Source organism: Rhinopithecus bieti, unplaced genomic scaffold (assembly GCF_001698545.2).
Source record: "Rhinopithecus bieti isolate Rb0 unplaced genomic scaffold, ASM169854v2 scaffold_12928, whole genome shotgun sequence".
NCBI classification, from domain to species: Eukaryota; Metazoa; Chordata; class Mammalia; order Primates; family Cercopithecidae; genus Rhinopithecus; species Rhinopithecus bieti.
This window is the reverse complement of record NW_016807614.1, coordinates 854,560-873,841: the sequence shown is the minus strand read 5'-3', so window position 1 is coordinate 873,841 and position 19,282 is coordinate 854,560. Positions and strand designations below refer to the sequence as shown.

Sequence of the window (19,282 nt, the reverse complement as noted above, 5' to 3'; positions counted from 1 at the left end):
AAACCCCAGTTCTGTGTGCCATAGATCACCCCAAGTACCCCCCACATCAACTAATGTCCCCCATATGCTGGGAAAATCATCCCAGCTGTTCGCATGTGTCCCCCACCATGCCCCATATTTCCACACAGCCAGACAGCTCCACTGGGCTCCACCCGCTCCCATCCTGCCTGTGAATGATCCCTCTCCCCCGCCCCTCCCTACCAGGTTGCCCACGGTAAGCACGTGGTCGAAGTGCTCCGTCATGGGGTAGTGTTCCATGGCCATGAAGAGGGTGTTGAGCACGATGCAGATGGTGATGCCCAGGTCCACGAACGGGTCCATGACGATCAGGTGGATGATGTTCTTGAACTTCATCCACGGGACGCAGCAGTCCCATATGAGCACTTTGTGGGCGCATTTGTACCACCATGGTGGGCACTTCTGGTGGGCCTCTTCCAGTTCTGGGAGAGGGGTGGTAGCAGGTACCTAGTGAGGATTCTCCCCTTGCGTGCCCCGGTTCCACCTACCAAGCCCCGCCCCTTAGCGCTCCACATCTCAACCCTCTAGCGCAAGGCCTACTCCAAGTTCCACCGCCTCTTGCGTCACCCCTACTGTCACCTCCCTGTAGCCTCCGCCCCACATGGCTTCACCCCAAAGCCCCGCCCTCTGAGCGCAGCTGGCTCCAGGCTCCTCAGTGAGCACCCTCCAGACCCCGCCCTCTAACCCCCGCCTACAGCCCCACCCCTGGAACCCCCACGTCCTTCAGAGCCCGCCTACTTCAAGCTCATCAGTCACTGCATCAACCCTCGGACGACACCTCTCTAAACTCCGCCCTCAGCCCGCCATCCCCAAAAGGCCCCTGCCTCGCAAAGCCCACACAGGGCTCCAAGTTCCTCAGCCTCACACAGCGCATCCTCTTGCCTGGCCCCTCTAAACCCCGCCCACATTCCCCACTCCTGAGGAAGCCCCACCTCCTCCCGAAGCCCCGCCCCATAGTGCAGTAACTCACAAGCCCACCTGCTCAGCAAACCCTTCCCCAAGCCCCACCTTTCAATGCCCTGCCTCAAGCCCCGCCCTCTTGGCTCACCCCACAAAGCCCCACCCCTCAGGGAGCGGGACAGGACGCCCACCCGCTGCCAGAGGCCCAGGGCTGCGAGCCTGGCCTGTGAGATGCCCTAATCTGTCTGGGTCTGAGTTCCCAGGGACAGGTGGGAGGCCACTGCAGGGGCTTGGGTTCCAGCCCCATGAGCTGCTGGCTGGTGCCACTCTGCACGGACAGATCCCTTGGGGATGCACTGTCGGTAATACCGGCCCCTCCAAAGTGTCCCCAGCTGGTCCATCCTTTCCCACTAGAGTGGCCTTCAAGAAATATCCCCTGTTCTTGCCACCCCAAAGCCATGAGTGCTTTGTAAGGACCGTGGGACGAAGCTGCTCCTCCTCCTCCTGGCCTTGGCTGGCTGTCTGGCTGTGTGGAAATCTGGGGCACGGTGGGGACACATGCGGAGTGTCCTTGGCCCAGGCATGATCTCACTTACTCATCACGGCAGGTAAATATAATCAGTGCCTCCAGGTAAATACAATAAGTGCCTCCCATTTCAAAGACAGAAGAAAACGGACTGGAGTGGGTGGCAGCCCCATGGAGACCCTGGATTCATGCCAGGGAGGGTGGCTGAACCTCCCCCCACACCTAGCAATTAGCACACTGAGTCTCACTCAAAGCCTCCCCAGTCTGCACCTCCACCCCTACCCTGTGCTTCTGCAGGTGCCCAAACAGGGTCTAAGGCCCAAAACTTCTCACAGTGGTCCCGGGAACAGCAGGGTGGAGAGGCCTCCTCCCCCAGCATTCCCTGGGCACCCTCTGGCAGGGCATATGGGCACCTGGATACCTGTCATACAAGGTCAGGTGACATGGTGACCTCTAGAGATCTGCAAAGCCTTGCAGGCCCCCAACTCCCCGGCACAAGACAAGCCGACCTGAGGAGGGAACCAGATCTCTCTGCGTCAGAATTCCTTTATTCTATTGTCCCCCTTTCCTGTGCTTCCTCCTTCCCTCCTGCCTCCTGACTTCCCTCCCTCTCATCCATCCATCCATCCGCCCACCCATCCGTCCGTCCATCCATCCATCCATCCATCCATCCATCCATCCATCCATCCGTCCATCCATCTATCCATCCATCTGTCGTGTTGTGTCTATTCACCCTCTCTCATCACAACATCATTATTCTTCCGAGATTCGGCATGTGACACAGGGACTGGGGAGTCTGTCACTCTTCTTGGGCAGAATTTGACTTTCAGCCTTTAACTTTTATCCAGAGAACACTTGAGGAGCAGGATGTCCAATTTCCGGAACATTGGGCCTTCTGGTTAGTATTATTAGCCTGTGCTTCCCATTGGGCAGCCCCCAAGGCCCTCCCGGAAGTCCCCAGTTCCCACAGCAGCCTGGCCTTGCAGCTAGAACTGGGCCAGGTTAAGACAGGACTATATTTATCACAGCCGTTTCTTCTACGCCAATATTAAGTTACTGTCCTGAAGCTGGTCCAGGCAGGCCCCACCCTGACCTCAGGGGCCTGAATGGGTAGAGGGGGCACAGGGCACTCATTTTTCATGGCATCCCTGTCCTCCTGAATCCAGTCTAGCCAGGCTCCACCCTACCTAAGTGGGCAGGGGGGCACAAGGCACTCACCTTCCATGGCATCAGAGATGCCGCTGTCTCCGCTGCCGCTCTGCCTTGGGGCTCCCTTCTCCCCTGGTGATGTGTCCAGGCTGCCATTGCAGTCTTTGCCATGGGCTGGGTCCCCATCTGCCTCCCCACCTTCCAGAGCTTGGGAGGCCTTGGCCTGTAGACCAGCAAGAGTGACGGGCAGGAAGCCCAGCTCTGAGCCAGAGGGATGGACTAATTGACCCTCAGAGCTTCTTCCAGAGTCCTTCAGGGTGGCAGCCCCTCTTCCTGTCCTATGTCAAACTTAGTGCAGGTGGGGGAGGGATCAGCCTCCGTGGTGGTGGGGGTGACAGGGTAGGAACCAAAGTGACTGAGGACCCTCTGCCCTGAAGACCCTTGACTCTGATCCTCCTACTAACCCTCCACTTGTTGACAGAATGAGAAAATGGTCAGCCACTCCCTGGGGCTTCATTAGGACCTACCCCTCCCTCAGTATGGACTCTTCCATTACCCAGAAAGCATCACAAAACCAGAAATATTTGAGCTGGAAGAATATTTCAAGTTTAGCTACTCCAGATTCCTTGTTATAGACAGGGAAACTGAGGCACAGAGCAGAGAAATGCTTTTTCTACTGCTTGGATCCCCCCACCTCCCTGCCACCAGCAAAACTCCCAGCCCAGGGCCTTCTGCTTCTTCTGCCTCAAAACCCCTACCCCCGTGCCCTCCCTCATCCTCAGCCTCCCCAGGGAGAAGCCAGTGGCAGCCCCGGCTGAGGGAAGGTAGAGCCCTGGCTCCTCTATCTCCTTTCCCTGAGTCCAGACCTTCTCCAGCTCCTCCTGGTGCTTTTTGAACTTCTCGAGCATCTGCTGAAACTCCTCCTCTTTCTCCTTATCCTCGGCCAGGGTGGCCTCGTTCTGCTCGGCATACGCCATGGCCACCACGGCCAGGATCAGATTGATGAGGTAGAAAGAGCCCAGGAAGATGATGACCACGAAGAAGATCATGTAGGTCTTACCAGCTGCTCGAAGGGTCTGGGAGCAGAGGGAGAGGGAGTGGAGGGGTCCTATGATATCCACCTCCTTTGACCCACTGCCCCTTTCCATACATCCATTGCCCAGATGGGTAAGCAGAGCCCCTCCCTCACAGAGCCTGGGGAATTGATGGCTGTCATTGGCATGCTGAGCCATGTTCTGGGGAACTTCAAAATATCTACTTGGGACTCAAGGGTTTTTGGTCTTCTGGCTTGGAGGAGGACAAAAGCCAGGCATCCTGAAATCAGAGAGCCAGGACAGAAAATTGGTGAACATGGGTTTGGGGTCAGCTTGAATTCTAGCTTTGCCACAGTGCCTGGCACCTAGTAAGAACTCAACAAATAATAGCTATTATTATTATTATTTAATCAATTTATTTTTTTTTTAGACATAGTCTCGCTCTGTTGCCCAGGCTGGAGTGCAGTGGTGCGATCTCGGCTCACTGCAACCTCCACCTCCCAGGTTGAAGTGATTCTCCTTCCTCAATCTCCTGCGTAGCTGGAATTACAGGTGTTCACCACCAAACCCAGCTAATTTTGCATTTTTTGTAGAGACAAAAAATGGTTTTGCCATGTTGGCCAGGCTGGTCTCAAACTTCTGACCTCAAGTGATCTGCCTGCCTCAGCCTCCCAGTGTGCTAGGGTTACAGGCATGAGCCACTGCACCCAGCCAGTAGCTGTTATTATTTTTGTTATTGTTATCAACACCATCAATGTTAGAAACATCGTCAGGCATCAGAAGGCACTGTCCTTCCAGACTCAACCTACCTTCCCTGCAAACAGCAGAAGCCAAATAAAATATGGGCAGCACTGAATTTCTTTCTTTCTTTTTTTTGAGATAGAGTCTCACTCTGTCACCCAGGCTGGAGTGCAGTGGCGTGGTCTCGGCTCACTGCCACCTCCACCTCCCGGGTTCAAGCAATTCTCTCTTCTCAGCCTCCTGAGGAGCTGGGACTATAGGTGCGTGCCACCATACTCAGCTAATTTTTGTATTTTTAGTAGAGATGGGGTTTCACTATGTTGGCCAGGCTGGTCTCGAACTCCTGACCTCGTGATCCACCTCCGCCTCCTCAAATGCTGGGATTCAGGCGTGAGCCCCCGCGCCCGGCAGGCAGCACTGTATTTCTAAGCTGTCCTACTGGTTCTTGTGAGGCCTAAGGGTTCCTGGGCTTGTGCCTGCACTAGGCCCAGACCTCATCTCTGAAAGCAAAGGTGTGGAAAGAATTAAAGCCATGGCTTGGCTCGGGGCAGGTATCCAGTTTCAGAGAGCGCAAGCTCCTATAAGGGCACTGTGGGAGTCCATGAGGAGATGGCCCAGTTGAGGGGTTGGCCATCCTGCGGTAGGCCCCATCAGACCCTGAAGAGGCTGCAGGGATGGAGGGGGAGTGGCTGTAGGGTTGGGGGGCAGGGTTGGGGCAGTTGTACCAGCTGGAAGAGGTTCTCCCAATAGTCCTGTGTCATGAGGCGGAAGAGAGCCAGGAAGGCCCAGCTGAAGGTGTCGTAGCTGGTGTAGCCATAGTTGGGGTTCCGCCCAGTCTTGATGCACTCATAACCCTCAGGGCAGTGCCTAGGGATAGGACAGGGGGCTAGGTTTAGGGTAGGAGGAGCACTCCAGCTGGGGACAGATGGGGGCCCCAAGGGAAAAAAATCCGTCAGTTCTGCCTGTGTCCCCCAAACAGAAAAGCATTCCATCCATACCCGTAGGTTTCCCTGCACTCCCATCCACCCCAGGTCCTTGTCTCAATCAGCTCCCACCTTCCAAGACCCCTGGGGCACATTTCTGCATCCCTTAGCATCACTCACCCAGCATCACTGCTGTTCCCACAGAGTAGGGCATCGTTGGAGCCCTCCAGGAAGTAGAAGTTCCCTTTGGGAGTCAGAGGCCACAGAGGAGGCAAGTCACCCACATGGACACAGTGCGAGCACCTGAGCCCATTGCACACCTGTGGACAGGTCTGCGTGTACCACATAAACCAAATGGATGTTCCCTGGCTGCCTCTTCCCCATCCTTTAAGGACAGCTCCAAGTTCCAAGGTCTCTGGGTAGGGACTTGGCAGGGAGCTCAGCTGCAAGCACTGTCAGCCCAGTGCCCAGTGTAGGCGAAAAGTCAGGACGCAGCAGCAGCACAAACAGGGAACGTGTATGTGTGTGCATGGGGCTATTGTGTACCTGTGCAGGGCACCTGAGTGAAGGGTGTGTGGGGGCTGGAATCCACGTACCAGGGTGAGAAAGGGTACCTTTTCCTAATTTGCAAGAAGGCACTATGTAGACTAACAGTGGCTGTGTGAGAATGTGTGTGTTTCTGGCATGTGTGCCTGTGAAGATGTGAATAGGATGTGGGTGTGTGGGTGGGTGAACGGTGACCCTGCCAGGGTGTGAGCATGTGGTGTGATGAAGGAGGACAGGGGGTGCACAGGTTAGGGAGTAGGAACTATAGACTTGCTTTGTCTAGTGAGAGCTTCAGGATTTTCTTTTCTTTTTTTTTTTTTTGAGACCAAGTTTCACTCTTATTGCCCAGGCTGGAGTGCAATGGCGTGATCTTGGTTCACTGCAACCTCCATCTACCAGGTTTCAAGCTATTCTCCTGCCTCAGCCTCCCGAGTAGCTAGGATTACAGGCACTATGCCCAGCTAATTTTTGTATTTTTGGTGGAGACGGAGTTTCACCTTGTTGGTCAGACTGATCTGGAACTCCTGACCTCAGGTGATCTGCCTGCCTCGCCCTCCCAAAGTGCTGGGATTACAGGCATGAGCCACCACGCCTGGCACTTTAGGGTTTTTAAAACAGTTTGTCATTTGTTGTTGCACTAACCCTTTGAGGAAGGTATTGTTATCTTGATTTTATAGGTGAGGATTCAGAGGGCTAGGGAGATCAAGTGACTAGTCAGAGGTGACACAGGCTGCGGAGTGCTGGATTTAAGCTCAGGTCCTTGCCAGCCTATTTGTCTTGTAAGAAGTGGAGGCAGGGTGGGGTGTGGTGGCTCACGTCTGTAATCCCAGCACTTTGGGAGGCTGAGGTGGGAGGATCAGGAGTTCGAGGTCAGGAGTTCGAGACCAGCCTAGCCAACATGACATAACCCTATCTTTACTAAAAATACAAAAATTAGCTGGGCCTGGTGGCACATGCCTGTAATCCTAGCTACTTGGGAGGCCGAGGCAGGAGAATCGCTTGAAGCCAGGAGGTGGAGGTTACAGTGAGCTGAGATGGCGCCATTGCACTCCAGCCTGGGTGACAGAGTGAGACTCTGTCACAAAAAAAAAAAAAGAAAAAAGAAAATGTGGGAGCAGAGGCTACCCTAAGGACAGTGACAGGATCCCCTTTGCCTGTCCACTTTCCATTCTTACCTTCATCATTGATGTAGGCATCCCAGTCAAAGGTATCATTGGTGGCCCAGCTTGCATGGCTGTTCCACGTGTCGTTGGCATACCATGAGTCATTGCCATACCACATCTCATTGCCATACCATGTGTCATTGCCATACCACGTGTCATTACTGTACCACGTGGTGTTGGTGTCGTTGAACGGCGGGGGCCAGCGCACACACTTCTGCCTCAGGTTTCCCATGAAGAGCTGCAGTCCCACCAGCGCAAAGACGCTCAGGCAGAAGACAGTGAGGATCATCACATCCGACAGCTTTTTCACCGACTGGATCAGGGCCCCCACAATTGTCTTTAGCCCTGATGGCAGAGAGGGCAAGGATATTGGCAGGAGGCAGGGCAGGGTGATAACAGCGCCCCCCCAGCCTCCATCACCAAGCTTTTTCCTACTCCATCTCCAAGGCTTGACTTACTGAGCACCACTACTTCCCTGAAGCCTTCTGAAATTAACCCCACCCTTCTCTGATCACATCCTCAATCTGGAGCCTTCAGATGGCCGCAGATACTCAGCCACTAGGAGAAGGAACTATAAAGACCTGATGGGCTGTTGCCTGACCTATAGAGCAAACAAAGGCATACAGTGGAGCTTAATACATGTCACTAGGTTAATGCTCTCAAAGTGTGTTCAACAGAACACTAATCTCCCATGCTGTGCCCTTAAAAAGCAGGGGGTTGATAATGTTTGGGAAAAGCTGCGCTCTAGATTCTGCTCTTGGAGAGTCATTATGTAGATGATCCTATCAAAGGCTCTGAAAAGTCCTGCAGAAATAAACAAAAACTTTATTTGTATTTATTTATTTAGAGACAGAGTCTCGTTCTGTCACCCAGACTGGAATGCAGTGGCATGATCTTGGCTCACTGCAATCTCTGCCTCCTGGGTTCAAGTGATTCTCCTGCCTCAGCCTCCCGAGTAGCTGGGATTACAGGTGTGTGCCACCACACCCAGCTCATTTTTTGTTTTTTTTTTTTTTTTTTTGTATTTTTGGTAGGGATGAGGTTTCACTATGTTGGACAGGCTGGTCTCAAACTCCTGGCCTCAAGTAATCAACCTGCCTCAGCCTCCCAAAGTGCTGGGATTATAGGCACGAACCACCTCGCCCGGCCTATTAAACAAAAACTTTAATCTCACGTACCCTTAACATATTTGACCATAGAACCCTTTTCCTTAAAATGCCTAGTAACATCCAAGGAACAGCAGAAGCTCTAGACTGACCTTGAAACATCATTATATTCTTTAGACAGACAAAGGCATAAACGATGCTGAAAGAATCCCAGGGCAGATTCCCATCACCTATGGAAGAGCCATAACTTCTTCCTTGGGCCTAATCATAGTGCCTCTTGCGTTAATATGACTTCATTTCCTTTTCTTATCCTGATATGGAAAATAAATGCTCGGCAGCCTCCTTATAAAAGCCCTCCTGCGCCCCGAGGATGCCGGCAGCTGGCATAGAGGAAAGGCAACGCCGTCTTGCTCAGTGGCCAATGTACAGTGTGGAATTTTGGAAATGCTTCCTCTCCTGGGTCTCACACCTTCCTCGGCTGCAGTCAGAGGGCTTTAGACTAGAAGAGAGCTCAGGTACTTTCTTTCTTTTCTCTCTTTTTTCTTTCCTTCCTTCCTTCTTTCTTTTTTTGATATAGAGTCTTGCTCTGTCGCCCAGGCTGGAGTGCAGTGGTGTGATCTTGGCTCACTGCAACCTCCACCTTTTTGGTCCAAGCAATTCTCCTGCCTCAACCTCCCAGGTAGCTGGGATTACAGGCACAATCCACGACGCCCAGCTTATTTTTGTATTTTTAGTAAAGACAGGGTTTCACCATGTTGGCCAGGCTGGTCTCGAAGTCCTGACCTCAAGTGATTCACCCATCTCGGCCTCCCAAAGTGCTGAGATTACAGGCGTGGGCCACCACACCTGGCCTCAGGTACTTTCTCACATTAGGATTTAACAGTTTCCCCTCTTCTGAGAGCCTGATCTCTATCCTTTTTCTTTTTCTCCTTTACTGGGAGAGAATCTCCAGTTTCTCCACATGCTCTTGTGCGGGTCTGAATGATCAGATTCTATTGATCACATGCTTCTTGATGCATTACTTTGGAATTGCCCTGGCCTTATTGCCCAGCAGGTGCCTGCTGTGTTCCTAATTGAGCTCTCAGGGCTCTGACTTTTCCTCATGGAGTCCTTTTGTGTCTTTCTCTGCTCTGCTTGGTCTGCTTATTTTATTGAGCACACGCATATATATCACAAACCATGGGTCAGGGACTGTGAGGGCCTTACAGATATTAAGGCATTTAATCCTTACAACAATCTAAAGAGTGGTACTATTAGTCTTCATATTCTACAGATAAGGAAACTGAGACATGGACAGGGTGAGGCACTTGCCCAAAGTTAAAGTTAGGAAGTAGTAGAGGTGAGAATTGAAACCAGGCAGTCAGGCTCCAGAATCTGTGCTTTTTTTTTTTTTTTGAGACAGAGTCTTGTTCTTTTTCCCAGGCTGGAGTGCAGTGGCAAGACTACAGCTCATGGTAGCCTCAATCTCCTGGGCTCAAACTATCCTCCCGCCTCAGCCTCCCAAGTAGCTGGGACTATAGGAGAGCATAACCAGGCCCAGCTAATTTCTCTTCTTTTTTTTTTTTTTTTTTTTTTTTTTTGAGATGGAATCTCACTCTGTTGCCCAGGCTGGAGTGCAGTGGCATGATTTTGGCTCACTGCCACCTCTGTCCCCCAGGTTCAAGTGATCCTCCTGCTTCAGCCTCCTGAGTAGATGGGATTACAGGTGCACACCACCATGCCAGGCTAATTTTTGTATTTTTAGTAGAGACAGGGTTTTGCCTTGTTGGCCAGGCTGGTCTCAAACTCCTGACCTTAGTTGATCCACCTGCCTCGGCCTCCCAAAGTGCTGGGATTACAGGCGTGAGCCACCGTGCCCAGCTGAGTCTGTGCGCTTAACAACCTTGCCATGCTGCCTCTCAAATGCCTATCCTTCCAAGTAGAACTCCTTCTGCCCTCTGGTCACACGGGCCCCTCTGTATCCTGGCTTTGCTGTGAGTTCTACAAAAACACCAGCCTGGGAGTGTTGTGACACTGAGTCAGGTTCCAGGCCTGCGTGTGGTACGGGGGTCTCTCGGCTCAGGCAGAGGGTCCCTGCACCTCCCCAGTACCTGGGATGACCGTGATGGTTTTGAGGGCCCGCAGCACCCGGAAGGTCCTCAAGGCTGAGATGTTGCCCAAGTCCACAAACTCTGTCAGGTACCTGGGTAGGGGGTGGAGGGGGGTGGGAACTGTCAGAGGCTGGGGTGGGTGGTAGGACAGAAATCAGGGCTTCTCCAGGCCTGGAATGAGGATTCTCAAGAAACTGGGGGTACCACAGGGTCTGGAGGGCAGGGAAGACACCCCAAATCTCCCCTGGGAGCCCAAGACTTGGGAAGGACAGTGCAGGAGCTCTGGGGGAGTGGGGATGGCAAAGATAGCCTGGCTCGCCCAGCGGGTGAGGGCCCATGGGCCTGTGGGTCAGGGCTGCCTCATGTGATTATCAGGAGTCCATCAGGAAAGCTCTGAGCCAGACCCTGAGAATGGCAGTTTCTAGAATTGTGCAGCTCCCTATCTGCACAACTGACCAATGTCCCCTGCAGCCCTCAGCCCAGGCAGTTGCCCTCTTTGAGGCCTGGCCCCGTCCCCTCACACACTCCAGCCTCAGGATGTCCTGGGGCCCCTGCTCACGCCATCATGATGACGCTGAAGTCCAGCCAGTTCCAGGGGTCCCGGAGGAATGTGAAGTCGTCGACACAGAAGCCTCGGGCCAGTATCTTGATGAGGGACTCAAAGGTGTAAATCCCCGTGAAGGTGTACCTGGGGGGGTAGAGGACCAGCCAGGGCAGACATGTCACCTGGGCAGGGGTGAGTGTGGCAACGACAGACCCCAAGAAGGGAGGGACACAGAAATGAAATATGCCACTCAGGTGGCTAAGGACACTAGTGAGTGATAGTGTGGCCACCCTGGGGGCTCAAGGTGCGGATGAGGGTCACGGTGACAGTGTGTCTCCCTGAAAGACAAGAGCAGCATCACACAGAGGTGCAGACACCTGAAACGGGCTGTGTCCCAGGGCTGGGGAGCTCAGGGAGCAGGGAGACTTACTCCACATTCTTGGACCAGGGAGGCGGGTCACTCATGGTCATGAAGACACAGTTGGTCAAGATGGTGATCATGATGAACATGCTGAACAGCGTGGGGCAGGGTCAAGGAAAGTGAGGAAGCAGCTAGGATGGGAGGTGACAGAGGGTCTCCTGGGCCAGAGCACCCCATCTCGCCCATCCCTAACCCCTTCCGCTTCTCCCGTCTCAGGCAGGATATGCGTGGATGAGCACCTTGATGGCCCCGCGCCTGACCAGGCTGAAGGGGCTCAGCAGGTAGAGAGCGGGTGTGGCGGAGAAGCGGAAGATGGCCTTGCCCTTGTTGAGTACGATGAAGGTCTAAGGTGGGGAGAGAGGCTGTGAGGCCCGGGGACAGACAGATGGACTGCAGACAGACAGAGGGGGCCCTCCCAGGCCCAGACCTTCTTGTTGCTGTAGTAGGGATCCAGGTCCTCCAGGGGGATGCCGATGACCTCTGGTGGGGGGTCCCCATAGATCATGGGTAGGTTCTTGCCAGCCTCCAAGTCACTTCGTGGCTTCCGTTCGGGCTCCTCGATCTCCATCTGCTTGTTCCGCTGCAGCCGGGCTTCCTCCTCCACCGCCCGCTGTTCTATGGCTGCCAGGGACTCCCGGGTGAAGGGACGCAAGCACTCAGGGCCCAGAGGCACCAGGGTGCACAGAGATGGTCTGGCCATCCTCGCATCCTGGGCTCACAGACCAGGAGAGTGGTGGGTGGCCAAGGGAGCTGCAGTGCACAGCCCCGGAGTGCTAGGCGGCCGCCCCTCCCTGGGCCGGCCGTCCACTCCTCACCTCCTGCTTGCCCAGTGGCTGAGCCGGGGAGGTGGGCGTGCAGGCTCTGTCGGGACTGGGAGATGTACCTGCAAGGCCCAGGTGCTGCTGCTGCACGGGTGCTGGGCACAGAGCATCACCCCTGGCCCCACACCACGCTTTCCCCAGCAGTGGCAGGGGCCGCCCCCAGGACCGACGGCAAACCAACCAGATTCTTTGTGGCCTTGGGACTTGGGACCAACACCCTCGTGCCTTCGACTGCCTCCTGGGCTCAAGCTCTGGGAACTGTGTGGCTTCAGCCTAATGGGACAGAGAGAGAATCACAGCTGACTGTGCTCAGTTGACCTCTGGATGGGCCAAGATGAGGGGCCTGGTTGGGGGGTTAGCCCAAAGTGGGACTGCCACAGGGACTTCATCCTGAGGGCCAATGTGGATCCTGATATTGGCCACCTGGAGATGTAGGTGGAGACCATGAAGGTGGCAGCCAGGCTCTGTGCAAAAAGGTTGCTGTGATTGATTAGTGATGTCTGCCGGGGGGGCAAGGAGGAAGAATGTGGTGCCTCAGCCTGTATTCGCCATCCCTGGCCTGGAGGGAAGGGAAAAGGAAGATGGGGGTGGGTGTGGATTCCTCTTTCCTGACCTTTGGAGTACTTGGTGTTGGGCTGGGAGAGGGAAGAAGGAAGGGCCTTGGGCCCGGCAGAGGTCTCCCAGCGGTTCCCTCCCACTGCCCTGGGGGACCTAGCCCACTGGGCAGGCAGGGGGAACTGGGAGAGGAACATTGAGTCTGGAGAGCTGCAGATGCTAACATGGAAGAGAAGGACATACAGGGAAGGTCACAGGGACAAGGAGATAGACAACTCCAATGGTGGGGGCAGGGCTAGAGCTCCTGGGGACTGCTTTTGGCTGGTGGATGCACATACTGGATGGGGGGAAGGGGCACCCACCAGGAGCCTTTGATGCCTGTGAGCATTGTGTGGACTGGGCCCCACCTGGCCCCTCTCCCCTGCCCAGCCCTCCAGAGCCCGTTCCCTGTAGAAGGGAAGGAGGATCACTTATTGCAAATGGCCCTGGGGGAATGATCACATCAGCAGGCAGTTGCAGAGAGACCCCTGCAGCCCAGCCACACACAGCCACCATGAGACCCACATGCACGGACCTGGAGCCACTCTTGCACCACAGAGACCTGGACAGACCCCTAGAGACTCCCAAAGCCACACCTGAGGGTGGCCCTCTCCCAGTGGACCTTAACCCCTTCAGCAGCGCCCCCGCCCTGGTCAGCACAGGCACTTCTCAGGCTTGATCAGCGGGTGGGGAGGGTGGCCAGGGAGAGACCAGAGTCATTGGGCAGAGCTGGCCACGCCTCCATGCCTGGCTTCCCAGCTGCTCCCTACAGCACCAAGGGAGTCGTGTTTCCACGGGGATGACTCTGCTTATTCCTGCCAACCCTGCCCTCAGCTGCTCATTGGCCCCCATCGTGAGCGTGCATGTGCACGTGCACACACACTTTCACACACAGGCACACGCATGCACACCCGGCCTGGAGCCACCCCTCATGCAGACCTTCCCAGCTGCATCTCACAGCTCTGTCGTATACCTTGCCACCTTCCTCCCCATCACCCACCGCACATACACCTCCACATGCTGCTTGTCACTACGCAGAAGATGCCAACCAGCCAGGTTGCTTTGAAGAGACCCCAGGGCTGCTGTGCACCCACCCAGTCCACAGTCCCTGCTGCGACGATCCTCCTGTCCTGATACTGCTCACTCTCTTCATTACAGGAGCCCAAGTAGGGCCACAAAAGCCCACAGACACATAGTCTGGCTCCCAACCCCAGCACTCGAGGAAATGACTCTCACCTGAGTCACCAGAGCTCCCCAGGGGACAGATCCAGTGTTTTCTTCCCCACTGGCCCTCCTGAGCTTCCCACACTGCTCATCACCTTTCTTCTTGGGAGCAGGACATCACCTGCGCGTCTGGCCACTCTCCCCAGCTCTGCTCTGGGACCTGCCCCTTCCCTGCCCCTGGAAGATGCTTATTCTCTGGGGCCTGTTCTGCAGCCTGTTTTTTTTTTTTTTTTTGCACAGCACCCTTCAAAATGTTCACTTCCTCCTAATTTCCTCTTCTCCTAGGTCTCCATTACCCCTGAGGTCTGGCTGTTTTGTAATGTGAGGGAAAGAATGTCCTCACTGGTTCCACTTGTTAAAGCTGGCTTTGGTTGGTGGTTGCCCGAAGCATCTTGGTGGTAGATCTGGCCAGTTCCACACCCTACTGAGGCTCCCTCTCCAGTGTCACTGCCCTTTCCACCCTCCATCCCTCACCTGCTCTGTTCAAATAACCTCCCTGAGTGGTGACATGCTCCTGTAGTCCCAGCTACAGAGGCAGGAGGATCCCTTAAGCTCAGGAATTCGAGGCTGCAGTGAGCCATGATGATGCCACTGCCCTCTAGCCTGAGTGACAGAGTGAGACCCTGTCTCAAAAACCAACTGAAAAAACCCCTCCCACTGGGCTCTCCCCTAGACTACCATAAATATTTGTAAAATCACAAATTTCACCCCTGCTTAAATATTTAATGGCTTTCCACTGCTTAAGAGTAAGTCCTAAGCCCTACCCAGGGCTCCCAAGGCCCTCCATGATCAGATCCCTACCTCATCGCCTACCCTTCCCCCATCCTCTTGCCATGCTACCTCCATTTTCAAAAATGGGCCAAGTTATTTCCCACCCTCCTGCCCTAACCCCCATGCCTTTGCTTGTGGTTTGCTCTCCTCCCAGAGCACCCATCTTCTTTGTCTCCCTGGAGAACTTCCATTCATCTTTCTAGACTCAACCCACACAAAAACCACCTCCTCCAGGAAGCCCTCCTGGGTACCCTAGCCGGGTGGAACTCTCCCCTTGTTTGTGTCACCAGCTCAATAAAAGTTTAGCAAATGAATAAGTGAGTGAATTACAGGGGCACTCCACCTTAGCTCTTTTCTCCTTTAAACACACCCTGAACCTAAATCATAGCCAGAAACCATATCTCCTCTGAAATCACCACTTCAAGCTCTCCCCTTGCCCCTGCCACCTCAGCTCCTGGCTCAGGGGCCCGGTTGCTATAATCTTTGGGCACCTTCAATTCTTTGACCCTGCACTTTCTCCCTCTCCATCAGACTGCTTCTGACTTCACGTCCCTCCTCATCTAGCCTCACTTAGAAGATCATCATTCTGTTTCCTCCTCCACAACTCCCAGGGTATGATCTCTCTCCTTCTATCACACTGTCCTGGGGAACCCCTAAACTGCATGTCCCCAGCTCTGTTTTTCCAAAGTCAGCCCTGAGCTGGAGAACTGTGGCTGGGGAAATGGTATGACCAGGTTGAGCTCATCTTAAATTCATGGTCACATACTCTGGGTTTGTCCGCAATCCTGCCAGCCCTGTAGTGTGGATTTTTCTAGTAGGCTCACTTTTCCACTTTTTGAAAAGAACTATTTCATGCCTTCTCCTCTTTCCTCAGACCTCCACACTCCTCCCCATGTGCCTCCTAGCTGATGGTCTTCCCTGGGGAAGGAAGAACCACCACACATTGTCAAATCCACCGAACCGTCTCCCCATCCCACCTCGTCTTCCTCCATCCTGTTAGAATAATAATAATAAGCAAGAGTCAGGCTTTCCCGGGGCTCAGGACCTCAGCCCCTCTTGCTTCTCAAAGACCTCTCCAGGTGTCCTCTCTCTACGGCCCATCCACCTCTCCCCATCTGTGAACAGAGTCTAGTTTCCCCCACTTTAAAAGCAATGGCAGTGGTGACAAAACTCCCCTCCTGGCCCCACACCTCCCTGCATCTATTGCCCTATTTTCCTGTTCCTCTTCAGAGTAAAACTTCTTGGAAAGTGTCTACACCAGCTGTCTTGACTTCCTTACCTTTAATTCTCTCTCCAATCCATTCCAACCTGGCTTCCCTTTCCCTCAACTGAAACTACTTTTGTCAAGTCACTAACACCCTCCCTGCTGCCAAGTCCAGTGAACACGCTTCTGTCCTCAGCTCCATACAGCCCAGTTGGCCACAGCCCCTTTCTGGAAGCACTCGATTCTTGCAGCCTCCATGGAAGCTGCTCACTGTTTACCTTCCACACCCCTGGCTGCTCTGTATCACTTTCCTCTGCTTGTCCTGATTTCTCTCCCCAGTCTCTAAGGTTTTTCAGGGTTCAAGCTGGTTTGGGGTGGCATCATTCCTATGACTACAAACCATGTCGTGGGGCCAGGCACAGTGTCTCATGCCTATAATCCCAGTGCTTTGGGAAGCCAAGGTGGGAGGATCATTTGAGCCTAGGAATTGGAGACCAGTCTGGGCAACAAAGTAAGACCCTGTCTCCACGAAAAATAAAATAATTAACTGGGTGTGATGGTGTGTGCCTATAGTCCCAGCTATTCAGGAGGCTGAGGCAGGAGGATCACTTGAACCCACGGAAGTGGAGTCTGCAGTGAGCTGTGATTGCGCTACTGCACTCCAGCCTGGGCAATAGAGCAAGACCCTGTCTCTAAAAATCAATAAATACAATAAAATAATAATCAATTATAAAATAATAAGTTCATGAATAAAATAATAGTCATGTCATGGGAATGGGAATGTGATAGACGTCTCCCTTGAAGTCCAGGCTGGTATATTCAACTGTCCCCGCACGGCTCCACTGGGATGGCTCACACCCTCCCAACTGCAATCAGACGTTTGCATTTTCCACTGTTCCACCCAGGAAATGGCATCACTGCTATTGGCTGCTCAAATCAAAAATAGGGTGTCTCCCTGAATTCTCCTTTTCCTTCACCTTCCACACCCAGCCTGTCCAAAGTTCTATTAATATCATCTCCAACATACACCTATACTTGACATTTTTCCATCTCCCTGGGTCCATACCACAATAGTCTCTTACAATAGCCTGTTTCCTGCTATCTGCTTTTGCACACACGCCCTCCGAATCAGGCCCCTAAAATAGCCATGAATCTTTTAAAAACAAAAACTAGTCATGCTGTTTCTCCTTTTAAAATTATCCAGGCTGGGCGCAGTGGTTCACACCTGTAATCCCAGCACTTTGGGAGGCCGAGGCAGGTGGATCACCTGAGGTCAGGAGTTCAAGATGAGCCTGACCAACATGGTGAAACCCCATGTCTACTTAAAATGCAAAAATTAGCCAGACGTGGTGGTGGGCAACTGTAATCCCAGGTACTCAGGAGGCTAAGGCAGGAGAATCGCTTGAGCCTGGGAGATGGAGGCTGCAGTGAGCTGAGATCATGCCACTGCGTTTCAGCCTGGGCGACAGAGTGAGACTCTGTCTCAATAAAATAAAATAAAATAAAATATATATAATAAAATAAAATTCTCCAGTAATTTCTCGTTGCACTTAGAGTAAATCTAACCTTACCATAGTGGCCTCCCTGGCCTGGTGATTGAACCTCTCACCTTTGTCTCCTGATCTGCCCCTCCAGTCCCACTGGCCTCCTTCCAGCTCCTTGACCACTGCGCTGGCTCCTGCTCTTGGCCTCCACCCAGCTCCTGCTCCCCCTAGGTCCCTCTTCCCTCTCCCCTTTCACGTGGATTGTACTTAAAATGCAAAAATTAGCCAGACGTGGTGGTGGGCAACTGTAATCCCAGGTACTCAGGAGGCTAAGGCAGGAGAATCGCTTGAGCCTGGGAGATGGAGGCTGCAGTGAGCTGAGATCATGCCACTGCGTTTCAGCCTGGGCGACAGAGTGAGACTCTGTCTCAATAAAATAAAATAAAATAAAATATATATAATAAAATAAAATTCTCCAGTAATTTCTCGTTGCACTTAGAGTAAATCTAACCTTACCATAGTGGCCTCCCTGGCCTGGTGATTGAACCTCTCACCTTTGTCTCCTGATCTGCCCCTCCAGTCCCACTGGCCTCCTTCCAGCTCCTTGACCACTGCGCTGGCTCCTGCTCTTGGCCTCCACCCAGCTCCTGCTCCCCCTAGGTCCCTCTTCCCTCTCCCCTTTCACGTGGATTTTCCTTCTCATCCCTCTGTGCTAAGCTCAAACGTCCCCTCTTGCAAAGGGCCTTCCTTCTCCTTTACTTCCTGTGACAGACCCTTGTATTTTCCTTGACATCATATATCATAATTTGTAATCACTTGCTTATTTGCCTTATGTATTTGTCTGTCACCCTCAGTAGGCTGAAACGCCAAGAGAGCAGCGACTGTGTCTGTCTTGGTTGCCTTGCTCAGTCCCAACACTGCACACAGTAGGCACTTAATAAGTGTCTGTTGAATGAATAAGCGAATGGGGCTTTGGATACAGACCTTTCCAGGGATAAAATGGATTCTGATATGTTTCGCTGATTCAGTCATTCATCTACCCATTTATTCATTCTGTTTGTGGGCTGGAAGCTGAGCTGGGCATGAGTAGGACAGAAAGCTGCCACAGCTGACAGTCCTGGGGGAGGTAGACGTGGCACATGGCGGCTGAGACACAAGGAGATGGCAAGGCCTGCCCTCAAGAGGGGAGTTGACTGTGTTTTGGGAGTTTGAGTGGATTACTTCCAAGTAGGGGGAGGAAAGATGTGGCTTTTCGGCTGGGCCTCAAAGGATGAGTGAGTTAGGAACACAGGGAAGTGGAGGGGAAGGACATCCCAGGGGGCGAGAATAACCAGAGCAAAGATAGGCAGGACACAGGGAACTCCCTCATGTATAGCACAGAAGCTGTTTAGGGGCTTGGGGGCAGGGAAGATGGTAGCTGGGCCAGGGCTTGCTGCAGGCCTGAGGGTCTGGATTTCAACCTGCAGCCTCGGAGAGCCCCTCACAGGGCAGGTGGGCTGGGGTGGCGCCATCATTGGCAGCATGTGTGGTCCTCTGGTCCACACTTTCCGTGTGTCTAGAATAGAGAGCATGAGTTATGTTGTTTCAACGGGCAGCAGTGGGGGAATGGAAGGACGTCTGGGATGTATGAACAGTGACTTCCTGGCAGGGACAAAGCACCAACAAAGCCCCAGGAGATAAGTCAGGCGATGGGCTGGCCATCTCCATGTGGCTCCCTAGGCCACAGGCAGAAGTAATGGGGGCCAAGATGACAGCTTCTGCTGTCCTTCCACTCGCCTCCACCCCCGAGTTATCCCCTGAGATGTGGCAGTTGAGGGTCTGGGGGAGCTCCAGGCAACCTCCTCCCAGTGAATTTAAGAATGTTGGAGTCTGTCGGGCATGGTGGCTCATGTCTGTAATTAACCCTAGCTCTTTGGGAAGGCACGGGAGGAGGACTGCTTGAGTTCAGGAGTTCAAGACCAGCCTCGGCAACATAGCGAGACCCTGTTTCTACTAAAAAATGAAACAAATCAGCCGAGGATGG

At 53.4% G+C, this 19,282-nt stretch overlaps 1 protein-coding gene across 1 annotated transcript in view; it reads right to left on the bottom strand.

Moving 5' to 3' along the window:
- SCN4A (sodium voltage-gated channel alpha subunit 4) overlaps window positions 1-19,282 on the bottom strand; it is a 50,644-nt gene that overhangs the window by 21,703 nt on the left and 9,659 nt on the right. Inside the window, exons 2-12 of the mRNA XM_017882872.1 lie at window positions 11,589-12,255; window positions 11,387-11,505; window positions 11,171-11,260; window positions 10,756-10,884; window positions 10,197-10,288; window positions 7,013-7,345; window positions 5,472-5,535; window positions 5,094-5,235; window positions 3,460-3,669; window positions 2,663-2,816; window positions 202-440 (exon numbers count right to left, since the gene is read on the bottom strand). Coding sequence (XP_017738361.1) covers window positions 202-440; window positions 2,663-2,816; window positions 3,460-3,669; window positions 5,094-5,235; window positions 5,472-5,535; window positions 7,013-7,345; window positions 10,197-10,288; window positions 10,756-10,884; window positions 11,171-11,260; window positions 11,387-11,505; window positions 11,589-11,861 — 1,845 coding nt within the window. The 5' untranslated portion in view covers window positions 11,862-12,255. The remainder of the gene's footprint in view (window positions 1-201; window positions 441-2,662; window positions 2,817-3,459; window positions 3,670-5,093; window positions 5,236-5,471; window positions 5,536-7,012; window positions 7,346-10,196; window positions 10,289-10,755; window positions 10,885-11,170; window positions 11,261-11,386; window positions 11,506-11,588; window positions 12,256-19,282) is intronic.